General features: G+C 38.8%; 2 protein-coding genes across 4 annotated transcripts in view; one reads left to right on the top strand and one right to left on the bottom strand.

Annotated features, from left to right (window-relative positions):
* Positions 1 to 9,640, bottom strand: part of ptdss2 (phosphatidylserine synthase 2) — a 54,108-nt gene extending 44,468 nt beyond the window's left edge. The window contains exons 1-2 of one of the 3 annotated variants that reach the window (XM_010898166.5): positions 9,623 to 9,640; positions 2,065 to 2,101 (exon numbers count right to left, since the gene is read on the bottom strand). The gene's annotated coding sequence lies outside the window, so the exon portion shown is untranslated. Of the gene's footprint in view, positions 1 to 2,064; positions 2,565 to 9,622 lie in introns of those variants that run through there. The other 2 variants (XM_010898165.5, XM_010898164.5) reach the window with 2 other exon arrangements.
* Positions 9,641 to 11,107: 1,467 nt separating this feature from the next.
* On the top strand, positions 11,108 to 13,090 carry cdkn1cb (cyclin-dependent kinase inhibitor 1Cb). The gene is given in 3 exon segments (NM_001303750.1): positions 11,108 to 11,807; positions 11,945 to 12,062; positions 12,473 to 13,090. Coding segments are annotated over 2 exon segments (663 nt in total). The 5' UTR covers positions 11,108 to 11,260; the 3' UTR covers positions 12,061 to 12,062; positions 12,473 to 13,090.
* The last annotated feature ends 14,346 nt before the right edge of the window (positions 13,091 to 27,436 follow it).

Raw genomic sequence — 27,436 nt, 5'->3', positions numbered from 1 at the left:
TCTCAAAATTATTCACCTCCTTGGACTTTTCCACATTTCAATTTTGTTACAATATTAAACCAAAATGAATTGAATTAGCTTTTTTTGCAATGGATCAACAAGTCTATAATGACAAACTAGGTGAAACATAAAATCGACAAATTGCTTTACATTTAATTACAAAACAAAAAAATAATTGATTGCATGAGAATTCACTGCCTTTAGTCAATATTTAGTAGAAGCACCTTTGGCAGCAGTTACAACAAAGTCTCTACCAGATATACACATCTGGACACAGCAATTTCTGCCCCACTGTCTTTGCAAAATTGCACTCCAGAGTGGCTTTGGTTTTAAGTTTGGGGTCATTGTCCTGCTGGAAGATTCATCGTCTCCCAAGTCCCTGGTTTCTTGCAGACTTCAGCAGGATTTCTTCCCAAATTTTGCGCACTTTGCTGCACCCATTTTGCAATCTAGCTTCACAAGCTTTTCCTGCCCGCACGCACAAAAGCATTCCCATTGCATGATGCAGCAACCACTGCTTTATGGTTTTCTCAGGGTGATTCAAAACATAGCACTTAACGTTTAGGCCAAATATCTATATTTTGGTCTCATCAGACCACAGAATCTTTGTCCACTTGGTCTCAGAATCTGACATGCCTTCTGGCAAATTATGGCTAAGATTTTTTTCAACAATGTTTTTTCCCCCTCACTCTCCCATAAAGGTTACTTTTATGAAGCACCAAGGCTATTGCTGTAGTGTGCAAAGTGTCTCCCAGCTCTGCCGTGGAAGACTAACTTATTTATTTATCATAGGCCTCTTGGTGGCCTTCCTGACTAGTGAAATTCATGCCCAGATACTAAATTTGTGACGACAGCCTGATCTAGGAAAATTAACAGTTGGGCCATATTCTCTCTATATCCTATATATATTGTCTATATCCTACCCCTGGTTCTCGCTTTTGAAGAACCTCATTCCGGATTCGATTTGAATGTTCCTTTGTCTTCATGATGTAGTTTTTATTAAGAATTGCACTAACCAACTGTGGGACCTCCCAGAGACAGGTGCCCTGTATTTAACATGACATTATTTCAAACACCTAAACTTCCCACAGGTGAGCTCAATTCAACCAAATGCATGACTTAATTGCATGAGGGTAATTGGTCGTACCACAACTCAGTCAGGTGTGTCATGGCAAAGGGGGTGAATACTTACGATATATCTTGAGATATGTGACACACAGGTAAGGGTGCAACAACCAAAATACTGTGTAAAATGTATGCTAATTATAACTTTTATAGGACTGTATGTGTAGTGATCTACGTGTTGTTTTGATTCAGAACACTTTAAAAAGGCTCAACTGACTTGATAGGAATAGCCAGGGTGAAAAAAGCGATATAATAAGGACAGTTTTTTCGTTATTACTTCAAAACAAATCCAAGCAGCTATGTATTAATATAATACAGGCCTTCGTTAAGAATGCAATTAACAAAATGTATCAGGGGGGAAAAAATGATCTGCCCTGCCTAAAAATACTACTTATTTGTTGTAGGCTATCAATAAAATGTATTGCACTAAGAAATATCACTTTATACATTTATTTTGTGATCCAGGACTCAAGTGTATCAAATACCAGCGCAATTTTGGAAATGCTAGCATACCTATGCTATGGCAACATCAGTTTTTTGGGGTCAGCGGTGTCGTGACATATCGCACACGTATGTACGCAAGGATGTACGCACACGCGGACAGATAATTTATCAAGTCCTCTCCCCGAATTTCAGCTTTGGAGATGTTACCTTCATGAATGACAGGTTGTTAGAACAGCGTGATAGCGTGAGCTGTTTCAGTGACTTGACCTTGCCTAGGCTAGACAGCCCGTATCAATGTGATAAGTAAACGAGGCAAGGTATACATTTCATGTTACACATTATACAAGCTGAAGTCAACGCAGTGGTTTGCTGAAGTACCAATATTTAAGTTTGTACACTACTAAACAATGATAACGTGGTATTGATACATTGTTTCAAAAGCATAACATTAGCTAGGTAGACAGTTCTCCCCGAACACAAATCAAAGCAACTCACCAGTTATTGCTGTCCATACTCCGTCGATGTCATAGCACTGTAAAAATAATAAAAAATAAAAATCAGGCTGACATTGAACTGAAGTAACTAGGTATCAGTCGCTAACTGCCTCGCTACATGAATTATAGTCATTCTGCAATTAGGCAAAAAATTATAACAGCCTACAAAGTCAGACTCAGTACATAGCTCGCTAAAGACTATAGCGACCTAACCCAACATAAAACAGAAGATAGGCTACATAAGCGGACACATGGGTATTCCCTATCAACCTGGCGGGATGATTCCCACACCAAGAAATAAGTGTGAGATTAGCAAATAACTGTATTGAGAAAGACTGGTTAACGATACAAAACGACCTCCTCTTTAAGTGGTACTACATAGATACTCTATCCACGCAACGTCCTACTTGAGGACGAGCTCCAACAGCCACCTACATGTACCTCGAAAATAATTTCAGTTGATGCGAAGCTGAGAACGTTGTGGTGGCCAATCTTGTCGTCACTTCCTTGTTGATCAGCATACACAAAATGTTCTTGCGTCACCAAACCTGTGGTTTTCGTCATTATATGTTCTACAGAACATTTAATAAGAATATATGACCCGAAAATCCTTTTGCCCATAGTTTGCCTTTTGAACATTTTAAAAGGGTGGTCAGATTTTATATTCTAAAGAAAATAAATTTTGAAGGTAGCATAGGTTTCTCTTTATTTCGTGTGAATATAATTAAACTAGGAGTCTGGGACAATACGCTGGTATTGACTTTGATTCAACGTTTACAAAAATAAACTGTATAAATAATGAGTATTTATTTTCTATTATCGATATCCCAGCATGCTTTGCGGCTGTTCATTTTGTTAATGTTTATGTTTGTTGTAATTGATAAGACGGTGACAGAGCTTAGTTTTTGTGCCATGTTTATGTACAGTGTTATCCTTTGGAATGTTTTGGGGGGATAATGGTCGTGTTTGTGTGCCAACCATAGAGATGAAGATAATTCTCTTTGGTGTGTTACTCTGCTTCACATTAAATATTCAGTCGTATTTCACGTAGCGGAACTGCGTTTTTTGCATGTATCCCCCAACCTTGGCTGTTAAGTCGTCAAAATGCGAGATATCGTATTCAAAGGCTGGCGTTGAAATTATCTCGTTAGCTTCACTCGAAACCCCGGGCGATGAACTCGATATCTCCACGATAACCCGCAGGGAGAGATCTGTAAAGAAGTGACTCTTTGAGAGGGTGTTGTATTTTTCCCAAAACTCATTTCGGTTTATCTATAGCTTATTCGTGTCACTTATAGACAAATGAGGCGTTGAAAACTGAGAAATCTGTGGCTATAAGGTTGCATCGAAATGAACTCGTTAGCCCCACTAGAACCCCAGGCCTATTCACTTGCAGAAAATGACATTGTATTTTACCCAAACTCATCTTGAAGGGCGTAGGAACCGAGGAGGGCGGAGGGGACATGTCCCCCTCAATATTAGAAACGAAAATTGTCCCCCTCAATGAATTTTGAAAAAATAACACGTTGGAACCAGTCTATGGTTGGAACTTGTCACGTCGGTGGATGACTAAATTGATTACTATAGCTATACGTTTTGCTTTCACAATACGTACGTGTATAAACGTCAGTACATTTTCGTAGCTATATAACGAAGGAAGGTGAAACAATATCAACTTTCTTCTGGCTAAAAAACTATTGTTATATAGTTGCTAGCTAGCTTTATTTTCAAGGTTTTATCTAACAAACGTTACAATAGCACGCTTGCTAGATAACACTTAGTAGTTCCTACAGCTGTGTGAAAAAGTGATAGTTAATGATTTGAAAGAACGCCTGCCAAGATTATTTGCACAATCTCTGTCTTAGTCTTCACCACAGGAACCGCAAGTAGCTGGCTAATGGGCGATCCACCACCAGGCAAGAATAGATGTGTTAAGTATATAGCTACGGTTCTTGGGAACAATCTCCACACCGCAGCTTTTTTTTCTTCAGTTTAGATATTTTGAGTAATCTAGATATAGCCAGCGGTCCTAAAGGTGTGATCATTGCAGGAAAGTGAGACATGAACAAACAGGCAAGGAGGGAGATAGAGGGGACAAACAAACAGGTAATTAATTGAAAAGTGCCACGCCAAGATAGACTGTTGATCTGTCATGTAAATCAATCAGTCATTGAAAAAGTTCTCTGATAAAAGGACAGCATCTAAATTTAATGTACGGTATAGGTTTACTTTATGCAGTCACTGGTCAGAAAGAAAGGCAGGCAAAGCAAGGGAAAGAGGCCACAAATCAAATAGGTAAGATTGTGAAAAGTATTAATTCAAGGTGGTCTATAGGAGCAGACTGGAAAACAGATGAACTAACATGCCTGACTGAGATGTTGCCTGCATCCTTGTAGTATTAGTCATTTTAAAAATGCACTCTGGTTACGTTATCATCTATCTGAAATGCCTTTCCAGCTGAAAAGTCCCAACATGCAAAAAAGCACACGTGGTATAATTTACCAATGCTCATTAGGACTAGTGCATGTTCAGTAATTGCTACTTTCTCAAACTGATTGGAATATTCACACTGAACGCTTGAGTCCAATCATAACACAGAACTACATATTAAATAGACATTTTATTGAAAACATTAACATTCACACTGTTGTCAAATGTCCCCCCCCCCCCAATATCAGAGTCACTCTTTTGCCCTTGTGTTAGGCCTTGTGGATCTTTTGTTCATCAATTAATCTTGTTGCCTTTTCACTATCAATTAAGTGTAATTGTTCTTTTTGTGGACTTTCATTATTTTATTTGTACAGATATGGTTGCAGAATCTCTCTCCAGCTTATAACTGGTGACCTATTTCACTATACTTGCCATATAGAAAGACCCAGTCCCATTGTTGCTTGCAACTGTATTTATTTCTGTTTTTATAAAATAGAAATGTGGGTCTTCATAATGTTATAATATTTGTCCCTTTCACTTGCAATTGGGGAGGAAAGCAGAAAGCAAACTTTGCAAACATCATTCCTAACCCACAGGCCTAGCACTGCAAGCCCCATTTTTCACTACATGGGATTGTGTGGGAAGTGTTCTCTGAGAAAAGTAGATTATTTTTTTGAGTTGAATTTAAATATGTTTTTCCAGAAGGAACCTGAGATCTGTTTGGTGCTATATTAAAACATTTTAATGGGTCTTTATAGCAGTGGTTCACAACCTTAAATCATCCATGGCATACCTTGACCGCATATAAACTTTGGCAGCACATTAAACATTTTGTGATTAATTTATTTTGTATAAATGACCTCCACCTATCCTCACTAATATAAGCTATATTCTGTTATAAACTTCCCTTTTAGATTAAATAGGATTCATATGAACACTTTCATAGCATTATGCATCATTTCTTACCCATGATGATTACATTTGTGTATGCACAGAGTGCAGTACAGGAAAAAAGTATGAAAATCTAAACAAAATTGCTTGGCAAGTTGTGCATCTGATGAAACCTCCTAAACTTCAAGTATTTGAAATTGGGAAATTAGAAAAATGGGATGTTAAATAAATAAATATAAATACTTTACTTGTGCCACTCAAATTATACTTTTCAAACTATGATAACAGGCTTTCCTAAAACCAAAAAGGAGATGTGACATAGTTTTGGATGTAGGACTACTGAAACTGATACTGATAACCATTTAAATGTATTATCTGAAGTGACCCAAGTGCTCTGAAGTCAACATTTCAGGTGAGTTGCACAAGTCCCATTTTTGTTTCTTTAAAATTCTATCAAGATGTTTTACGAGAGTTCCTCAAGGCATACCAGTTGAAAATCTCTGCTTGTTGCCTAGGTTAGTCCAGTCTAAACCACTTGCTATGGTGCACATGTACTGCTGCAGTGTTGAATCCTACCTCCTGCTATTTCAAAAAAGCTTTTCAACAGATTCCTGTCCAATAAAGGATAAAATTCCAGAAAACATATCTTTAAAGAAAAACACTGCTATGTTGTTCTTTAAGGAAAAAAAATATAATCTTATCATTATGGTTACTTATAGAACATTCCAAAAAGGTTTATACTGTTATAAAAAATATAAAGTGGTAAAAAGCAAGAGTCTGGCACAATTTGGAACCTTATTTTGTGTGTGTGCTTATAAGAAGATGCCTTTTCCCCTATTTATCCTAGACATATCAGCTTGTTACATATGTTACCCAACCTGCTCAGCTTTGTCAACATACAGAGTGCACTGTCAACTTGCCTTTCTCTGTGGCTTTCTATTTTCTCTTTTTATTTTGAGATCATGTGTCCCCTTTTAGGGTCTCTACTGATTCAGACCTCTAATCTTGTCTTCCTGATCTCCTTACTTTTCTTTCTCTAAGGAAATTGATGTACCCTTAATGTAGTTTCCCGGTTTCAGTTTTGATTGTTATTGTTTTGCTAATCACACTCCTGCATTGTTAATGCCAGATAATCACATCTGAGAGAGATTCTCTAATCAAAAACTAAGCGCTTAAATGCAATGGCTGAGAAAATTGTTGGTGTCTGGTTAGGTGTGTCAAAGCGGAGACATTTCTCCGGATGAGTTGAGGAAGACTTGATGCTATTTTACAGTGGTAAAACTGGTTGGCCAATTCCCTGGTATGTGCCATAGCATAATCATGCTTCATAAGACTTGGTCATTCAGGTGAGTAGCATAACTGCGCCACAAGCTGGAAATAATGTCATAACACAGTTGAAAAGTGGAAATGCCACTCGAAAATACAGAACAACATGTAAAGTCTGTATGCAAGTGTCATTCACATTCAGTCACATTTGCAAAAGAAGGACATTTTTATTTGTACTAAACCTTTCTTTGGGGCAGTCTACATAGCTTTATTAAAACGGTCATTTAAAATGTCCTTATTGATCTATAGAAAACAGATGTCTGTACACCCCTACTCTCACTTGTCACCGAAATGCTGGCCTGCTAAAGGAGGTATAAAAAGTCAGAAAGAAGTTGGTTAAAATGGGCCTTTTAAAAAGGTATGGGGTCAAATAAATATTGCCCATATTTTAAATCTAATGTTAAGACTAAGTGAGGACTGTCTGTCAGCTGTCTGTCTGCATGCATGTCTTTTGTATTCTATACCTGCTGTACCACTTACCAAATTAAACTGAAGAGGTCACAAGGTACAACCGCAAATACTAACCCATGATCAACCATTTTCTTTGATTGATTTACTTATTTGTCTGATCAATCCATGATAACCCTTAAGACAGGGGGATTGGTCAGACTCACAGGCTGACGATGTCTCATAATGATTTTTGTGAAAGCCTATGACCCTGCAATTGGAAAATGTGTGATAGCCACTCAAGCCTTTATCATGGGATTCTAAGATTGTTTCAAACAATCTAATGTTGCTACACCCTAATAATAATCCTGTCATAATGATGTTGTGAAGTAGTAATACCATGTGCTAATGATGCTTCAAAATGTCCTTTGCATTTGTAGAGGTGCAATCTGGAGTCTGTGTATACACTGTGTTCATAAATGCTTTGTGTGTGGTTGAGGGTAGTTATTAACACTGCTTTTAATAACAATTGTTCTTTGCAATCTTTTAGAAAGTTTATTTTTTTTATGCTGTAGGAGCAACTAAAAGTTTGTTAGATATCACTCCAGCCCAACATGAAAATGTAACGTTTGTCCCGGTCCTCCCCTAGACTTGACGTCTGCATGAAAAACTGTCCAGTTATATAATTAGACACAAATTATGCTATTATTTTGTCATACTTGAGTCTTTAAGTCTACGCCTTATTTTTTTGGACCTGCCTTAAATAAATATTTGTTTACTTTGTAATGGTCTATATTCAATGGATTTATTAAATGAGATGCCCACTCACACTGCATACACTATTCCCACAGGTCACCTCTATGCTGCATGGTACAGGAGATAGAAATGTCTTACTGCCAGCAAGACGTTTGTGAATATAGGCTTTATATATAGGAATATATAAACGTCATCCAATTTAATTCATCATGCAACGTATTATAAATCTTATGTCTGTACACTTAACAGGATGGTTGCTCAATGTCCCAAAAGCACAGCCTCAAAAATAAATGGTGCAAGGAGCACAAAAACTTGGAGCCCTGAGCATTGGAAAAAAGTGATATGGTCTGACGAGTCAACTTTCACCCTATTTTATACATTGTGACAGATTTACATTTGAAGAAAGACAAAGGATGCCCACAATATCTACAACCAACTGTTAAAAAAGGTGGGGGATCTGTAATGGTACGGGCAACTATCTAGTGGGAGTCATTGGGTCCAATGATTGATCTACATAGTGATATAACAACCAAGGAATATGAGGCCACTTTACAGGACCAGGTGCACCATAAATATTGATCCCCCATGATGTTCCAATATTCCAGGTTGATAGTGCCTCCACATACACTGCTAAATGAATTCAAGAGTGGTTTTATGAACCCCCGGGTCACATCAAACGCCTTCAATGGCCTCCCTAATCACCAGATGTGAACATCACTGAACCTTTATGGTGAATTCTGGAGTGCAGCACTAGTGTGACGTCAATTTCAATGTAGGCCTACTTCATCACTAAACGATTTGGAAGTTTTGCTTCTTGAAGGTGGTGGCCCTACTCCTTATTAGGTCCTTGATATTGATATATTGTTAGATATTTCCATTATTTTGCTCACTACTGTATATTTAGTTATTTTCATGAGCTGAAGTTTGATCAGAATAGAATGACAGTTCAAGTAACTTGGATTCAAAGCAATCCTAAGAAAATAAAAAAATAGATGAAATCGGTTGAAAGATTTATTTTTACTGAACGATTCGAAAAATCTGATAAGTGAGTAGAACTTCCCATCACTAGCCACAAAGTTATAAATTCTATAGCTTTTTAACCATGTGGCTTAGAAACCTCAAAACATGTTCAGATTGTTCAGAGAGCACACCCACATGTTTACACAGGCTTTGGGTTTTGCAAAAAAAGTTAGGATTTGTTTTATAAACATTTGTAAATTGAAAAATGTAACAGCTTTTTTGACTTAGAAACACCAAACCACTTTAAAATTGTACAGAGAGGACACTCTCACGTTGCACATCCTTTGGTTTTTGCAAAAAAATAAACATAAAAAAAAAGAAGTCATTTTAAAGTTGTTTGCAAAAAACAAAGGCTGTGCAACACATGGGTGTCCTCTCTGACCAATAAGGGAGTGGTTTGGTGTTTCTAAGCCATTCAACAAAAACGCTATTACATTTTTCAATTTTCAAATGTTTATAAAAAAAACTAAAAAAACAAAGGCTGTTCAACATGTGGGGGTGCTCTATTATCAATTTGAAAGTGGTTTGGGGTTTCTAAGCCACTTGGTTAAAACGCTATTGAATTAATAACTTCGGGGCATGTTACTTATTGACGTCGTTCGTCAGGTTATAGTGTGGCTGAGTCGAGGTAGACCTGATCTCGGGTTTCGTATATCCGTTGAATATCCAATATCGAATATCAAAACAATTTTACCTCGGTGTATCAAACCATTAAAATGATTCAATTTAAAAATATAGCGTCCACTCACCTTTGCACCCGCTATTACATTTTGTCACCAGCTTGCTGTCATGTTTCTAGAGGTAGAAAATGTTTATGCTTGTAAAGTGATGAAAGTATGGGGTAATTACTGGAAACACTGTAAATCCCATGGATACATACTAAAGCAGGTCAAAGTTATGTTGACTAGAACATTGTGAAAATTGGTCAGATGTAGGCCTTATATCTCTGAAAATGTATAGTATGGAGAGATTTGGCAGAAAGATTGATACAAAAAAAAAGACCCAGAAAGGTACCATTGCTGGACTGCTATCGTCGAACTGTAGGGACAACGAAAGTAGAAATCGCAATTGGGCTACTGATGACGCTTATATTTTATAATCGAGAGCCACAAGAGGGCACCACTTCATAGCAAATACAAGTGTCACAACGGCTGCAATCTTCTCAATCCAACAAACCAAAGCCCTTCCCTTCAAATCAGGGTAGCCATTCACAATGCAACATCGCAGGCCCTTCCTTGAAATGTATTTGGTCTCTATTTTCTTAGTAGAGAGTATCTGTAGAATTAACAAAAAAAACTAATCAACTACCGTATAAAACAACATTGTGCATGGCTCCTTGGAGAATAATGTTTCAAATTCTCCAATTCGTAATTTACACATTATGGAATTTACAATAAGATAATAATATCATCGTTAACAACAAAAAATAAACTGACAAACAAAAAACATTTAAATATTGAAAGCCCATCACCTGAAAAATCTAGGCTATTTGTATTGGCTACTCACATAAAAAGGGATTTATTCAGAATTACTTTTTAAGGATCAAACATTTTAAGGATCCATGTATAACAATGTTGGGTTCCTCAGAGAGGCTGTGAAAAGGCTACATTGTGGAACCAACCAATTGGAACATCTTCAACTCCCCGTTTTCTTGGTTCTACCTAGAATCGTTATTGATTCCTGGTCTAACTTATCGGGTGTAGGCCCTATCCTGTTCACTTCATTAAATTTAACCACATAGCCGCAGCAATAAAACGCCGGACATCTTACTATAACTTTAAATAGCCTTTTGCACTATATAATTATATATTGAGAACAAAATAATTAAAAATGATCTAGGATAGGCTATCGTACTTCGGCAACGACCTCTACTCATTGGTTTGCGTTTTAACACAGTTATTCGATCTCTACAGCGGAGATTAAGACGTAGCTGTGGAATTGTGATCCAGAAAGGGCCGGGCATGTTAGGTGAAATACATGATAAACAATCTGTAGGCAGAAACCGGTTTTTACATTGACTTTCGAAACATCCAATACTGACACTTGAGGCACAAATCAAAAGCTATTTCTGGCGTATCTCCAACTCCTCGTATTAGCCAATCGAAGGCATATTGAGGCGTGTTTTGGGTAGAAGGGGTTGAGCGTAAACTAACCAATGGGATCTTCGGGCGAACTGGTTACAAAAACCTACTACTATTTGGGACTTTAAAAACCGTGCTGCACTTTACTGCTGTACATTTAAACAGAACCGTGTAGCACGACCTGACAGTAACACGAGGGCACAGGCAAACCAAAATATTTACGGACACTCAATCCAGGGATTTTATTTTGCTTGCATCTTATTGTATATATTTGTTTTCATTCGTGCTGGATTTTGCGAAGACACAATGTCCAACGTTCAGCTATCATGCAGTGCTCTAGAGAGGTTGGCCGCAAGGAGGACATTTCCTCTCCACGCGCGCACCGGCGCCTGTCGTGCCCTTTTTGGACCGGTGGATCACGACGAACTGAACCGGGAGATGAAATCTAAGATGCGGGAGATTTCCGATAGGGACCAGCGGATATGGAACTTTAATTTCGAGACCGACGTGCCACTGTCTGGGGACTACGAGTGGGAGGAAGCCCCGGTGGATACAACCCCCGTCTTCTACCAGGACTCTGTACAAGTTGGGCGGACCAGGATTGTTGTAGCACCGGTTAACGTAAACTCTTGCGTGGACTTTATCCCACTAGACCCCTCGTCTCAGGATGCATCGTCTCTTTGTGAGGACCGTTTGGTCAGCACCGAAAGTAGGACTCCCTGCGCCTCCGAAGTCAACCAGGAGAACTGTGCAGTGAAGCTAAACTCAGGGAAGCCTACTCGGAAGCCAGTATCGTGCGTTAGACGCAAAAGAACGTCTACTACTGATACCACAACAACCACACATATTACAGGTAAATTGCGGATATGTAAGCCTGTTGTGTTTTTCGCATTCATTGTTAATATTAACGTGGAGCTAATAGTAATCCTTTTTTTGGACATATTGTGCCATAGGTTACGTGTTTTCCCCTAATCGGTCTTTTCTTTCCAGACTTCTACGGGAAACGAAAAAGGACAACGACCGAGACAAAGATGAATGAAAGTACTTTCCAGCATCCTTCGTCCTCAGTTCCGTTAGAACAAACTCCACGCAAGAGAATTCGTTGAAGGTTTGTTACCTACTGCTTATAGTTAGACTAGATTAACGGTGTATATGATGTCATATGGATAAAGCACTGACGTAATAGTTGACACAATAGTTCGTTTAAAAACTAAAAAGTTAAACGATATTTTCTGGCGGATGGTAAAACAAATCCAAATTACGAATACACACTTGCACTGATTGTGGAAGCTGATAGCGATCTTGGCTTGCAGTTGAGTCATTTGTGGTTGGGGGAGGGGAATCTGCGTCACTGTGGCGGGAAAAGGGCCAGGCAAATGGTAAACGTCTGCTAAGATTACATCTGAGATTTTCTTTAGCGAAAGCTGACTCACGGTTTTTATCATCAGTGTCTGTGTTTTAATTTGATTATAATTATCTTGGTCAGTGAACACTAATATTGCTTTTCTTTAATTTCAGGAGTTGCACTATTTTGTGATTACGGTTTCCCCTACCGACCTGAAGAAGAGGACGGTAAACTAGGGTCGTAGAACCCGCCTCTCGACCGTCCGTCGACTTGGTGCGTCTCCAAGTGGAGCTGTATGGAACGTAGCCTACAGTCCGTGGACTCTCAGGATTGAACGGTCGGCAGAGAGAATTTGCTGAAGGACTCAGACAAAATGTAGCATTCATGGTTGCTTTGCATACAGCCACTTGACAGTGTTAATTATTTAACAACTGTGCAATCGTAATTACTTTAAATTGTCTACACTGGTCAAAAGTGTATAGCTTTATAAAGACATTATACATGTTTATTTCTGTTTATTATATCTGATTTGTGTAAATATAGGCTATATTTTTTAAGTCTATTCTAACTTATAATTAATTTATGTTTCTTTATATTGACAAATACCTTTGTGATTTAGCCAAACGGCAACTTTTAATTTTATTTACAAAGTTTTTTATTGTGATGTGTTGCAATCATGTAGCTTTTTATAGTACACTTGGAAAGTAGACTTCATTGTGTTTCTGAGCCGTTTTCTATATTATTGCCCAGATTTTCTGTTTTGCAATAGATGCAAATAAAATATTTTAATTACATTGATCAGTGAGTTTGTTTTGTATAGGCTTATACTCCGAAAGTTTTCTTTCAGCAAGGTTTTATTTTTTTGTGTGAATGAATCATGTGAATTACCTTTAACAAGACACTGCGGCCAGAGTCTGTCATCTCTTACCTAACAAAATCTGTTGTCCATCCCAGTCATGGCACCAGACACAAGAAAAACAGGATTTGCACCCCCGTGCATTAAAATCTATTCTCTATGCACAACAACTTCTGATATCAAATTACTCTATGGTATTAACTAAGCATTTTAAATAAATATAGAGTAGACAATTTTCCAAATCACTTGCGTTTCAAATAGCCTAGTTGTATTAAAAGTAAAAAAACAAAAAAACAAATGTAGACTACAATTATGACGGATTATGACTTGAAATATGAAAACAACCAGATAAAAACCAAATATAAAATCATAACAGTACTATATGAAAGGGTGTGGGCATACACACAAGCAAACATATAGCAAGACAGAAGTCAACACTGAATGGGAAGGCCAACACAAATCCAAAAGTCATACTGTAAATTCCCCGGTGCCAAAAAGGCAATGACTTGGCAGTGAAAAAGACAGTCAAATAATTGATTATCCAAACAGTTCACATTTTTAAGTTATATTTTTTTGCATACAAATTCTCCAATTTTAATACGAAAGTGTGCCTCAATTGGTTGTAGAAATTATGCTTTTAAGTGGGGGAAAAAGAATAAGCTTCGCTGACTCGCATGGATGGCGCATTCAAACGTGCATCCATGGGCAGCACGGCAGCTGCGGGATATAGTCTGGGATTTAAAGGCCCTTTCGCCCTTCTAAAGAACGGCAGCAGCTGCCTTTGGAACCCCGCATTGTCCACACGGACACCCCCACATTCACCCGCACTCGACAACTCGTCTAAAGAACCTCTCACCCACACTGTTTACTCCGTGGAAACACCGCGCGACACCACCTCGGCCGTGGAGGCCACCTGCCCGAATAAGAGAAAAATAAGAAAAAAACGACTAGTCTTTGTAATTGTCCTGGTCTATTGAAACAAACCATTCAGTTTGCCATACTTGCAATTTTACCCTTAATTGATAGCTATCCACACACGCACTAGGACTTCGCTAAATGCGTGGGCATACACCGATGCATCCTTCTCAATAAAGTTATAATTCACCTATCCTTGTCTTAACCAATTCATATGAACAGTGTTATGCTATATAATACCTACACAACCAATACTTTGTGAAATTGGAACTCTTTTGATTGCGAGAATGACTTTGCCAGCTCTATGCAGACACGCGTACCTCCGACGGCCTTGTACTCATTTCCAACACAATGAGCTCCCCATCTCCATTCTTTCCTTTTTGTTGCCATATGGCAAATCCATGTAGACATAGCCAAAACCCATTAATTCAGCCACATAATGTTCTGCATTGGAGAACAAAAGGAACGTTTTTGCCTCCTCTATATTGACACGAACGGCTATAAAAAGTATAATTAAACTATGGTGATATCAGCTAATTAAGGTCCATATGTCCAGGAAGGAGTGAGGGTCAATAAACTTTAACATTCTCAAGAAATTAAATTCAAAAGATATTGGATGTTTACCTGTCACTCTAAATAAATTCGGTCCGTGTTAGACATTCAGGCCCAATTCTCCAATACTTGAAGGAGTCCATTTTGTCATGTGTCAGTAGGCTGGTCGATTTTGATTTGAACAATTAATATGTGTCATTTTTTATTCTATTCGATTTTATTAAAGATGGGACTTATCACAGAGGTTACTGTGCAAAACTGAGCAAAGACCTTGACCGACCTTATCGTTGCCTATTTATTTTCCATCAAATGTATTTCCCCTAAATACAAAGTAAACCAGATAACACATACACATTTGAGATACTCTTGTTTAGTTAATGACAAATAAATGTTGATGATTTAAGGATGTTAAAGGCCTTAATGTCTTACTAATTTAAGTAACATGTATTGCTTTCTTCAGGGCAATACAGCTTTATCTTAACTAAATCTACAAATACACCTTAAACGATACTAACTAGACTTGTTTGATAAATACTTGTTTATCAATTATATAGCATACACGTTTTAAAATGAACAATGGCATGCGCCATTTGAAAAGAAATACCAAAAGTTCTTCACAAACGAAATTTTATACAAAAATATTATGGATATATGGAAAATGAATCCCATACCAAGAACTACAGGCCAATTTTTCGAATTTGTAATGTTCCCTAATGGTGACAAATCTAGGCCCAGGCCGTTAAATTACTGGATATCAGCAGGTTGCGCATTTAAAGTCAGATAATATATTGTAGTCGAGGCAAGAGTATTTACGTTTTTCTATTTTATGAAAATGTTCGATTTTACACGATAGGCATATAGGCCTATAATAAAACCTAAATATATGTGCCGTTTCCTTATAAGACTGAACAATTTATTTTTTTATATCTAAAAGTTGAAACGAAACGCAATATTATTTTACCATGTGTAGCACTATGTAGTGGTTTATCAAAACATGCCCTTGAGGTGCCAAACCCGTTGACAAATACCCCGCAAGGTAAGAAACGTTTCTCTAAACATTCAAACTTTCAAAACGTAAATCCCGTTTAAAAACACACACATACAATTAACAGAGCCCGTATGCAAAGATGGCAATTAAATCTAGAAAGGAAGAAAATGCAGCCAACGCGAATTAACATTTTCCATGGCCATCTGGCATCGGCGCAGGCGATGGGGAACAAAGGCCAGTTGGATTGAGAGAAGAGGCGAGTGTGCCATCTCATTGACCTGCAAATGAGGCTTTGTCACCAAATTAAAGCTCCCTGACCCCCGCATCCCCACCCAACCACCCCAACGCTCGATATTTTTTTAAACCTAGCGTGACGAAAGGACGGGTGAATTCATGTCTATACGTTTTTTTTTTATATATTTGCAGTATAGGCTTATTGCCAGGAACCAAAACATTGGCTTTGAGGAATATCGTTCGTCACTATGTGGTAATAATCAATATTCTAACATACCCTATAGACCGACTAGGCGATGCACATCATTCTAGGCCTCGGCTACAATCCCCATTATTCTAGAAGCCCCATTATTCTAGAAGCCATAATACTATCATAATGATGACAACACAACCACTTATATTATTATTAATACAAATAATAATAATAATGCTTAATTGGTAGAGCGGATTTAGCCTGGTCTAACAACGTGAGTTTGGGTGGGTCCTGGCCCTAAAACATCTCTTTGAACACGTTGGATGGGTATAACCTTTGGTGTAAGCTAGATTTCTGCTTCAGATTTCAACTTAAGTCACAGACAGATCTCAACATGTTGCACATTATGTTAATGTTTTTGCCTTTTTGTCAATGTGCCTAATGGGACACATCTCCAACTGCGAGGAATTGTTTATCCTTGTAGGCCTATGTCTAACTTTTTGTGTCCATAATCTTTGAGTTTTGGCGCTGATGCCTTGCACAGTTGACTGTGGGTACGCACCCTCGTGAAATGAACGGATGAATGACAGAGAAAGAAAGATGAGCGCCGTGCTTTTCGTCTCCAGATGCCTGCTCCTCTCTTTTTTGGCCTATCTCCACTCAATATTCATGCGTATGTGCAACAATGGCCACAGCTCAATTCACGCAGCCACGCAGAAGGACGGCTGACAGGGAACTCGTGGCAGCCTTTCAGATATCTTCTTTCTGTCTTCTCCTTTCTTTGCATCCCAAGTCTGGTCGCGGTTGGGGGCCCTAATCACCTACCCACATCAATCTCTAATTCACTTTGCTCTCCCCACGCATCAAGGGGATCAGATTTTCAAACTGAAAAGCAAAGCAGCTCTTTTACAATGTTTCACAACTTGGTGGAGCGAATCTCAAATTAATTTTGCTTTCCACCCTCCTGTATTTGTCCTACAGCTAATGCAAGCGACCACATTTGCAATCAACATCATGTAGCCTAGTCTATAGTCTACATTTTGATTGTGTTATACTATTGAAGGCTAAAATAGCTATTGAACGGATGTAAATTATCTGCGAAAAACAAGGACAACAGTACGACCGAGGTAGGCCTATTGGAACGCAAATACTCACGTATTGGCCTTCACATCAGTCAAAGTTGTCAGTGCCTTACAATGCACTTCATTCCCCGCCTGAACAGGGTCAAAGGGGCAGGTATCGATTTTGCGCGCATTCACATTCTGAATCCTATGGTTCGAATTCCTCAATAGGCCATAGAGCTGGCCCTCCACCAAAATATCAACCCGTTAAATGTGGACTACTAGGCTTATTAATAAAAAGGGAATTTGCTTTAATGTTATTGAAACAACTAAAGCAGCCAATAGGTAATGTATTAGGCACTAGTGGACATTCATATCTAGTTTGCAAGTTTGCAACACCTCAGTCAGTGGATTTTGGATATGACAGATCTTTATGGAAAGATCTATCATTACCCACATTTTAGTTAGGTATGAAAGCAGGGCTGCGATTATTTCGTTACAGACCTAACGATTATGTTTTTACAAACCCAAATAAAGAGTTTGTGGGGATGCACGTTTGGCAGCCACGACAGCTGTTAATCATTTTGAACAATATTCGAACTTTGCACTTCTGCATGTTGCAAATACAGTGAGTACATTGCTTCGGTCAAAATTGCTCAAGCTCAGTCAATTTGGTTTGGAATCATTGGTGGACAACAATATTCAAACCTTGTGTAAATCTTGTATAACCTTGAATTCCAAACACATCTCAGACTACGACTGAAAAACACAAACCTCTTGCGGAAAACCCGAGTGTGTAATTATATAAAGAAAATCGGCATTAAATGTGTGTAATTGTCTAACTTATAAATAGTTCTGCAAGAAATTGCATTGGAAATGTCTTAATGCACAAATATTATTAAACTAACCATCATATGGAAAAAACGTTTTTAGTCACACGATATATTTCGAGGTCCTCTTACACAATGTATGCGTTTTATAACGCTACTGATGAAATAAGTTATGGTGGACTTCACAGCGTAGTTGAAAGTGCATGGGAATAAGGTTGATGTTCCTTTTATATATAATCAAGGGTCTAATTCTGGTGACCTGATGATTAACGCGTGGTTGCCAATTGAAAATAATTGAAATTATCTTACTCCTAACCATAATAATCTCATAATTCAAACTAGGGTAGCCTATAACTGTGCTGTATATGTGAGCAACGTGCTGGAAAACAGAGACCAAGACCAGAGTGCTTTGATTTGTGACATGACCGTTAACATTTGCTTTTTAAAACAAACTGTTATGACAAAACTATGTGTAGAGATGAAAATGCAATGAAAGCATGATAACTTGATCTGCAAAAAGTCTGACAAAAACACCCCACATATTGGAATATCTGCATATTTTCTTTATGCATATTTTGTGAATGCTTGATTGGATTTCTGTCACTAATTGAATGGCTGCAGATTAGGTAAGCTAAGAGTCTTCTTTTCAGTTTTTATATAGGCCATTAATGTGAATTTAATGCAATGTTGTTGATACTTTTACATTTTGAAGTATTTTCATGGCAGCATCATGTTATGAGTATGCTTGTCATCTTCAATGACTAGGGAGTTTCTTAAGATCAAAAGAAACATGAAAGGAAAAAATCCCATGTGAAATTTCAGAACAAAACCTGTCTCAGACATCTGAAATCCTAACTGTTACAGTTACATTTTCTCACAACAGAGTTGCTCTCTAAGACACGTTCCTGGATAGTCCAGTCTCATTTCTTAAAAATAATCATAGACAAAATGTCAGAGGCAAAGTTTCTTGATTGCAACAAAAAACTATGAATATGCACACATGTTGTCTTAAGAGTTCTACATGGTTTGCAATTCTACACCTTGTAAAATAAAAATATGTTTTGCAAGGGGTGAACACTTACACTACCTATTGCAATTTACACGCAAATCCATTTTTTATAAATTGAAAATACACCACAAGTGGATGTAAACAGCTTGTTATGGCGTTCTGGTCCCTGATCAAGAGATTTAACTTCAATTGCTCCTCCTCTCCCTGTAACATTCTCTCCAGGTCATTGCTGTGAATAATAATTAGTTCTTAATCAACTTGCCTGGATAAATAATGGTCCTTTAAAAGGTATGCCATTTATCTGTCATTGGCATTATGGTGTATTGGTATGCAGCATCTATGTCAAATCACATCAGGTGAAATATTTACCCCTAAACAGTCCAGATGGGCAGTCTGTTCAGATTTCTGTATGATGATGGGGTCCCTTTTGCTTCAGAGGTGACCTCCGCCCTACAATGTTGACCCTTCTCCTGTCTCTGCATGAGAGACTCAAATGAACCTCTATCAAAAGCTTTTCACCCAAGAAATTGGTATTCACAACAGCCTAATGAATTAAAGACATATGGTGCGTGTGTGTATGTATGAGTACGTCATAATCGATTATGGACATACATTCATGGTAGTTCATAGACAGCAAGACATTTGTGGAGTTGCTGAGAGAATATCCTGAGTTTTATAAAGTTGCTCTGGTTACTACTGGCTTCTTGTGAACAAATATCCAGTAGTAATTTGTGGCTATTAATTATCCTTTCATAACAGCTTTCAGATTGAGTGCAAACGTTGATGTTGAAACATAACACATTTTGGAAACAAAATCAAATTCAACAGAAAATCTCACTTCCTAGTCTTGCAATACCTGACATTTATAGAATTGTATTGCACATTGCCTACATGTGCACGTGTGACAAATTAAGCAAGCATACATAAAGTCCTATAGTTAGACTGCAATATGTGTGACATCCTCAGTAGATGCATGTAAACCTTCTTTTAGTTGTAATTGGTTAGATAGAGAGAGGCGAGAGATGACAATTGAGAAATGAGATCTAACTCTAACTCAGTGCCAGTCCTGACAGCTCGAGTCCTCCATCTCTTTTCAGCTGAAATGTCCCTTTGTCTCATGTCTTTTCTCTTCCTCTGAGCAAAACCTGTTCCCCCTTTACATCCTGTCTCGCTGTGATGCGAGCATTCTGTTCAACGGCTGCTGTCTCTTTATCTGTCTGTCCATCCATCTCTCAAAACGCTACTCTTCTCAGTGTCTTTCTCCAGGCCTGTAGTTTCTTCTCCCTCGATCATTTTGGCCCGTAAAACTCCAGGAGTGCTAGCGGGCTGCGTTTTCAGGGCTGGCTACACCCCTATGGATGCACTGACTCGGACTAATTCTATTCGCGACTCAGATTTGCTCGGCGGGGCCTATGAAAGAGGCGGCGACGGTATCTTTTATGAGACACAACAATGGGCCATCATTCATCAGAGGAACGGCCGACCAAGGACCAGGGTGTGTTTGGGAGCCAAATTCCAGTTCGGGGAGTTTTTGCCCACTAGACCAGGCCGAGCCCTGGCTCTCCTGCTGGCAGTTCAGCCTCTGCTCTTCTGCTCTTGCAATATCTTTTTTATTTATTGATTTTTTTTTACTTTGTCTGCTCAGCTGAAAGCATAACACATAGCAGTCTGGCTTCCTGTGCACGGATATCAACTGAAACATAAGTCCACCAACGTGGCTATTATTAACATGCATGTCAGGAGGCAGTTTGGCAGAACCAGGAGCAGTCCTGAAGACACAACCTAAAACAGTGTGTATCAAATCATAACTCGCTGTCACGTCCTGGCTGTGCCCCTAGCCATCTCTGCGCTGGGCTCTGGCCATAGCCAGGACAGGACAGGAGGTGGCATCTAGCCACCTCTAATCCTTTTTGGTTTCCCCAATTGGAGGCAGGTGTTGGTTATTGCCTCCAATTGGGGACCCTATTTAAGTTCAGTGTGTTGGCCATGTGGGTGTGGTTCATTTTGGTTTTGTCCTGCTGAAGATAACCCCTGTCACTGGTTGCTGCGGTTTGTTTGAATTTTGCTTTTCATTGAAAGATGGATTATCTACATTATCTATACTCTGCGCCTGTGTCCTTCTCCTACCATGACCGTGACACTCGCACACTCATGTTTAGCATAGTGTGCCTGTCGTACTTTGTATGTGTGTTTGTGTGTGTGTGTGTGAGGGTTCCCTGGGAGAAAGAGTGCAGCTGGCAGCAGTAGATTTATGACCACTGGTATCAGGTCAGCCCGGAGATTATACATCTTCACCTCTGCCTGGTTGGGCTCTTCACGCAGGGCCATGGGCTTAGAGGCCCCTCACAGTGCACACAATGCCGCCAGTGCCGCCGGCCCTGTCAGCTCCTCCTAATTTGTGGCCGTGATTTTGAGGTTGAATTCTGCCGTCCTGGCTGCTTGACCCGCTTCATTCTTCAGCAGGATTAGCTACATCTTTTCCTACCCGCACGGGGGAACTCCCCGGCTATGCCCTGTGGACCCACCAATTACACCACATAACAAATGGTGATTTGTGTGAAAAGCATGGATGGAGAGAGGAATGAAAGAGGAATAGACAGAGAGGGAGTGTCAGGTGTTGAGGGGGACAGTCTGATGTTTAGCTAGTTGTTGGTTTAGGTGTCTGTCTGTGCCTTGAACATATAACCCCTAGTTGTTTGTACGTGTGTGCATTCAGTGTCATAAAAAACTTGCAAAAGAAACAAACCAATGTCCAAATGCACTGAATGCCAGCACTTTAGCAGTAGAAGCCTTCTTTATGATGTATGCCTCCCCAAAATCCCAGAGAACTATAAACAATAGCACCTAAACAGATGGCTTGTTTTTGGCATCGGCTAAAAACATGCTCATAGCACACACCACAATGAGAAGTCAGTAGTTGCTGTATAGTGAAATTGGCACACCCCGATTCCCACTAGATGGCCCCTCCCCTGCATTAAAAGCATGCCTCCCTCCTCCCCTCTTACAACAGATGCTGTGTTTCATAAAGACACTGTCTACCAGCTGCGTAAGAAAATAACAAAATTTGTTGACAATGCTTCTGGGGGCCGGGGGACGAAAATGTCTAAGGAAAGAAAAGATTGTAGGAGAGAAAAAAATGCTCTCCAAGTCACTATCTGAGAAGTTGGTGCATTCAGGGAGGGGGTCGGGTTAACAATGACAGAGACGGACCTAGAGAGGGTGTTTATTTTGATTTTTTTGGTGGGAGGTGGGGGGGTGGATTGTACGGCTGGGAGGGAACAGACCTCTCTCCAGGAACAAGGACCTGTAGCTATGGAAACACTCGCATACAACACCCCCAACCCCTTCACACAACCATATACATATATATATACACACACACACACACACACACTTCGTTTTCAGCTGCACCCAGACAGAGTCCATGCCCAGATGGTCCTATGCTGCGTAACTCACTTATCTGTCGGAGCACTCTAAAGGAATGCTTAAAGGGGTCCTGAATTCCCTATGGACATCAGCAAAGTAGAGGGAAACCATCTGCTCCCAGACACCGTGGGCACCCTTCCTGTCCACCGACAAATTCTCCTCCTCCTCTTGATACTTCAGTCCCTCGCTGGCTGCCCCCTGGTTCGATTCCTATAACTTGAAGGGGAGTCTTTAAAGCCATTGTGATGTCAGGGGCATAGGCACCATGGAGGCTTATTGGGTTTGTGCGTTCCAACCCAGCTATCGCCAAAGGCTCCTGAAATGTCTTCATTGTTTGGCTCCCAGTTTGGTGTTATTCCACCATCCAAGAATCTTTCAATCTAACCATTGAGATTTCTGAAAATATAAATGCTTGTTTGACTTAATTTTCATAATCAAGTGTGCTTTCATAATAAACAGTGAACAAACCCAGGGTCACAGTACAACTGATAGGTTCCACAATCCAGAGATACATAGATCGACCAAAATTTTGAAACAATAATCACCACTAGTAAACATTTGACCGTTTCATATTTGAAAGTTTAATTTATCACAATGTAACCGTTATATATATATATATATATATATATATATATATATATATATATATTCAGTAATGTTAAGCTTGATTAAATAGAGACAGCGGGGGTAAAATATGAGGGAGAGAGTTTTAGTAGGAAGAGTGCTTCAGTCATGCTTTAGTGGTGTATGTGCAAGCCACTAGACAACCCTTGACCACACATTTAACAAAGTAGTAGAGTGCTGAAAATCCATACTTAAGTAAAAGTACTGTCACTTAACTTGTAATTTGCTTAGGTGAAGATAAAAGTAACCCACTTCAGAAATGATTTAATAGTAAGTGTAAAAAAGTATCTGTTTAAAAGAAAACACTAAAGTACTAGTTTAAAATGTTATTTCATAGGGGAACAAGTCACATGATCAAATGGCTCCTTCAAAAACTCAATGATGTGTTTGCACAGTGGGATTTTACACATTTATAATGGAAAACAATTTACCCATTTATGGTCAAATAAAACTCATTGCACATTATTTAGCAATCATATAATTTAAGACAGATTGTAATTCTGCAAGATTGATTGTTCTGTTGTATTTTACCCAGATAAATTGAATTCCCTTGTTGACATTATACCACATTGTCATGTGTACAGTATGTAATTATTACACTGACAAAAGTGTTTAAGCAAAATATGTCTCTCATTCTATTTATCGTCCCTCATCTAAAAATAAACATACATTTTATGGTTCATTGTCTGTTTATTAGATTCATTTCCTAAGTTTCCCTGTCAAACTTCCCTGTAGATGTACAGTAAGTTCTTCTGTAATTTCTCTATCACAGCAGCCCCACTACTTTAGCTGATGAAATGCCAATCACCAAACGACCATGCTACAGTGTGGAATAAATGGAGTTCAATAAGCAATGGCTAAAATGTCAAATGTAGATTAAAAGATCAAACTGATAAATATAATTAATTGTTGTCTTATTTGTTCTTATTTACCTACAACCCTGTTTCCAAAAAGGTTGAGATGCTTCGTAATTATTTAATTGAAAATAGTAGAAAGACAACATATCAAATGTTGAAATTGATAAGATTGATTGTTTTTGGAAAAATACATGCCCATTTTGAATTTGATGCCAGCAACACATGGTCAAAAAAGTTGGGACAGGGGCATGTTAACCATTGTGCTGCAACACCTTTTAACAATACTCTGTAAGAGTTTGGGAACTGAGGAGACTAATTACTGTAGTTTTGAAAGTGAAATGTATTTCCATTATTGCTCGATATAGAATTTCAGCTTTTCAACATTTCGGATCCCCTTTGTTGTATAATGCCCCAAATGTATTCAGTGGGTGACAGGTTTGGACTGCAGGCAGTTAGCACCCAGACTTTTTTACTACGGAGCCATGCTGATGTACTGTAATACGTGCAGAATGTGGGTTGGGATTCTCTTGCTGAAATAAGCAAGGCCTTCACTGAAAAAGACGTGGTCTGGACGGCAGCATATGTTTCTCCAAAACCTGTATATATTGTTCAGTCACCCATTGCATGTGCATTAATGCACCCCCATACCATCACACATACTGGCTTTTAAACTGTGCGATGATAAGAAACCAGATGGTCCCTCTCCTCTTTAGTCCTAAATAATTTCACATTTGTCAGACAAAAGGACAGTTTTCCACTTCGCCTCAGTCCATCTTAAATGTTTAACTTGCATTTGTGGATGCAGTGACATACTGTGTTCACAGACAAAAAAAAATAGAGGTTTCCTGAACCCATGCAGTAAATTCTACTGCAGAATCTGTTTTTAATGCAGTGCCACCTGAGGGCCTAAAGATCACAGCCATCCACTACTGGTTTTTGGCCTTGTCCCTTGCATACAGAGATTTCTAAAGATTCTCTGAATGTTTTAATGATATTATGAGATAATGAGAAGCATTATTCTTAAATTGTTACACTGTTTGCCTGCGCAGCCTTTCACAGAGTGGTGAACCCCTCTTCATCTTTACTTCTGAAAGACTAATCTTCTCTAGGATGCTTTTTTAAAAACCCAATCATGTTACTGATTTGTTGCCAATACAACCTACTTAGTTGTGAGATGTTCCTCCAGGTTTATATTTTAGCATTACACAACTTTTCTTTGTCTTTTGTTGCCCCTGTCCCAACTTTTTAAAAACGTGTTGCTGGCATCAAATTCAAAGTCTGCATATATTTTTCAAGAAACAATAAAATGTCTCAGTTTCAACATTTGAACCATTTGTACCATTTTCTACTGAATATCGTGTTTTAGAGATTTGCACATCATTGCATTGTGTCTTTACATTTTACACAGCATCCCAAATTTTTTGGAAATTAGGTTATAGGAACAAATAAGACAAGAACAATTCTGGAGTGCACTATAAGATAATGTTAAGATACAACTGAAGGAATGGATGAATGGATGAATATGAATGAATATTTTCAAGGTTGTAAAATGTTCCCAAGGTATCATGTTAGTTTTAAAGCTATTTAGTGTATTACTATAGAGTTTAAGAACTCTATAATACTACTTCTACTGTAGAACAGCAAAAGGAAGAATACTATTGTATGACATTTGAGAATAGATTCACAAAGACACATACAGTTGTGCTCAAAAGTTTGCATACCCTTTGAGAATTGGTAATATATGTACCAATTGTAAAGAAAACATGAGTGAGCAGGCATGTTTTTTATATCTTATGAGATTCACATTCAACTGCAGATCATAACAGAATGACACAATCATAAAACAAAACATGGAAACAGAATTTTTTTTACTGACCCCTGTTCAAATCCTTAGTTCTTAATACTACCTATTGCCCACTTTAGCATCAATGAAAGTGTGCAGTCTTTTGTAATAGTTATCTATGAGGCCCCAAATTCTTGCAGGTGGTGTAGCTGCCCATTCGACTTGGCAGAATGCCTCCAGGTCATGCAAAGTCTTTGGTCGTCTTGCACTCCCCAGAGTGTCTCGATGATATTAAGGTCAGGAGACTGTGATGGCTACTCCAGAACCTTCACCTTTTTCTGTTATAACCACTGGAGTGTCAACTTGGCCTTGGCCATTGTTGTGCTGGAAAGTCCAAGAGCATCCCATGCGCAGCTTTCGTACAGAAGAATGCAAATTATCTACCAGTATTTTCTGATAACATGTTGCATTAATCTTGCCATACATTTTTTCAAGATTACCCGTGCCTTTAGACCTCCAAAACATCAGTGAGTCATCACCATGTTTCACAGTAGGGAAGGTATTCTGTTCACTATAGGTCTTGCTGTACCCTTTCCAAACATAGCGCTTATGGTTGTGACCATAACGCTCTATTTTGGTCTTGTCACTCCAAATTACAGTGTGCCAGAGGCTGTGAGGCGTTTCAAGGTGTTGTTGGGCATATTGTAATTAGACTTTTTTTGTGGCGCAGTAAAGGCTTCTTTCTGGCAACTCGACCTTGCAGCTCAGTTTTGTTCAAGTATCGTCGTATTGTGCTCATTGAAACAACCATACCATATTTTTCCAGAGCAGCCTGTATTTCTTCTGGGGTTAGCTGTAGGTTTTTCTTTGTATCCCGAACAATTCTTCTGGCAGATTTGGCTGAAATCTTTTTTGGTCTACCTGACCTTGGCTTGATATCAAGAGATCCCTGAATTTTCTTAAAGAGCAACTTGCAGGTTGGACACCCCTATACAGCATAGTGTATATTAATTATAAAAAACTAGATTTTCAAAAACTGGAGGAATATATAACCGCCATAAATCTATCACTGGCCAGAAGTGACGTAACGCGAGGGAGTCTGGTCAAGTTCATGCTTAAATTACAATGGACGTGGATGAAGAAACCGAGCTCTCCAACTTCGGCGAGCATGCCTATGATTAGCCTCCTAGGCGAGATAGAGGTCAGGGGGAGATCAGGGGGAGGAACAATGGGCAGAGGAGAGAAGTAGAGTTGTGGTGTCAACAAAACCAGTGGCGAATAGGGCAAGTGACTTGGTGAGTTACTGTGTTGCACGGTGGCTAACTCTGGTTCGTCTAGGCTAGTACCTGCCAACAGCTCATAGCTATAACTTTGTGCAAACTGCATTGATGTCAAGGCAGACAATTGCATAAACCTGTTCTAAAGCTCAGTCTCTCCCTCTCTCTCTCTCTGTATACTGAAGTCCTGATGCTAGGAACTTGTAGTCAGCGCATTTTTTATCCAGATGAGGGAATTGTTTCAGACGCAATTTTAGCTACTCCTGTCATCAAAGCAACAGCTACCAAATGTTTGCTAATGCAATAGCCAAGCTAACATGTAGCTATGTTACTAGTTAGATGGTGGATTGCCCAATACATACACGCTCAAATCACTTCTTTATTCTGAAATTATTAGACTAAAACATTACAAAATCAGCCAAATTAAGAGTTAAGACAATTAAAAGTAAGACTTACTCTGCTAAGAGTAAGTCTTTTCGGTGCATGGAATTTCTGCAAGTGCTAGCACTTGTTCCTCCAGTCCTGCCCACGC

Source organism: Esox lucius, chromosome 19, assembly GCF_011004845.1.
Source record: "Esox lucius isolate fEsoLuc1 chromosome 19, fEsoLuc1.pri, whole genome shotgun sequence".
Taxonomy (NCBI): domain Eukaryota; kingdom Metazoa; phylum Chordata; class Actinopteri; order Esociformes; family Esocidae; genus Esox; species Esox lucius.
Note: the sequence above shows the minus strand (reverse complement) of the source record. Positions and strands in the feature narration are given on the sequence as shown.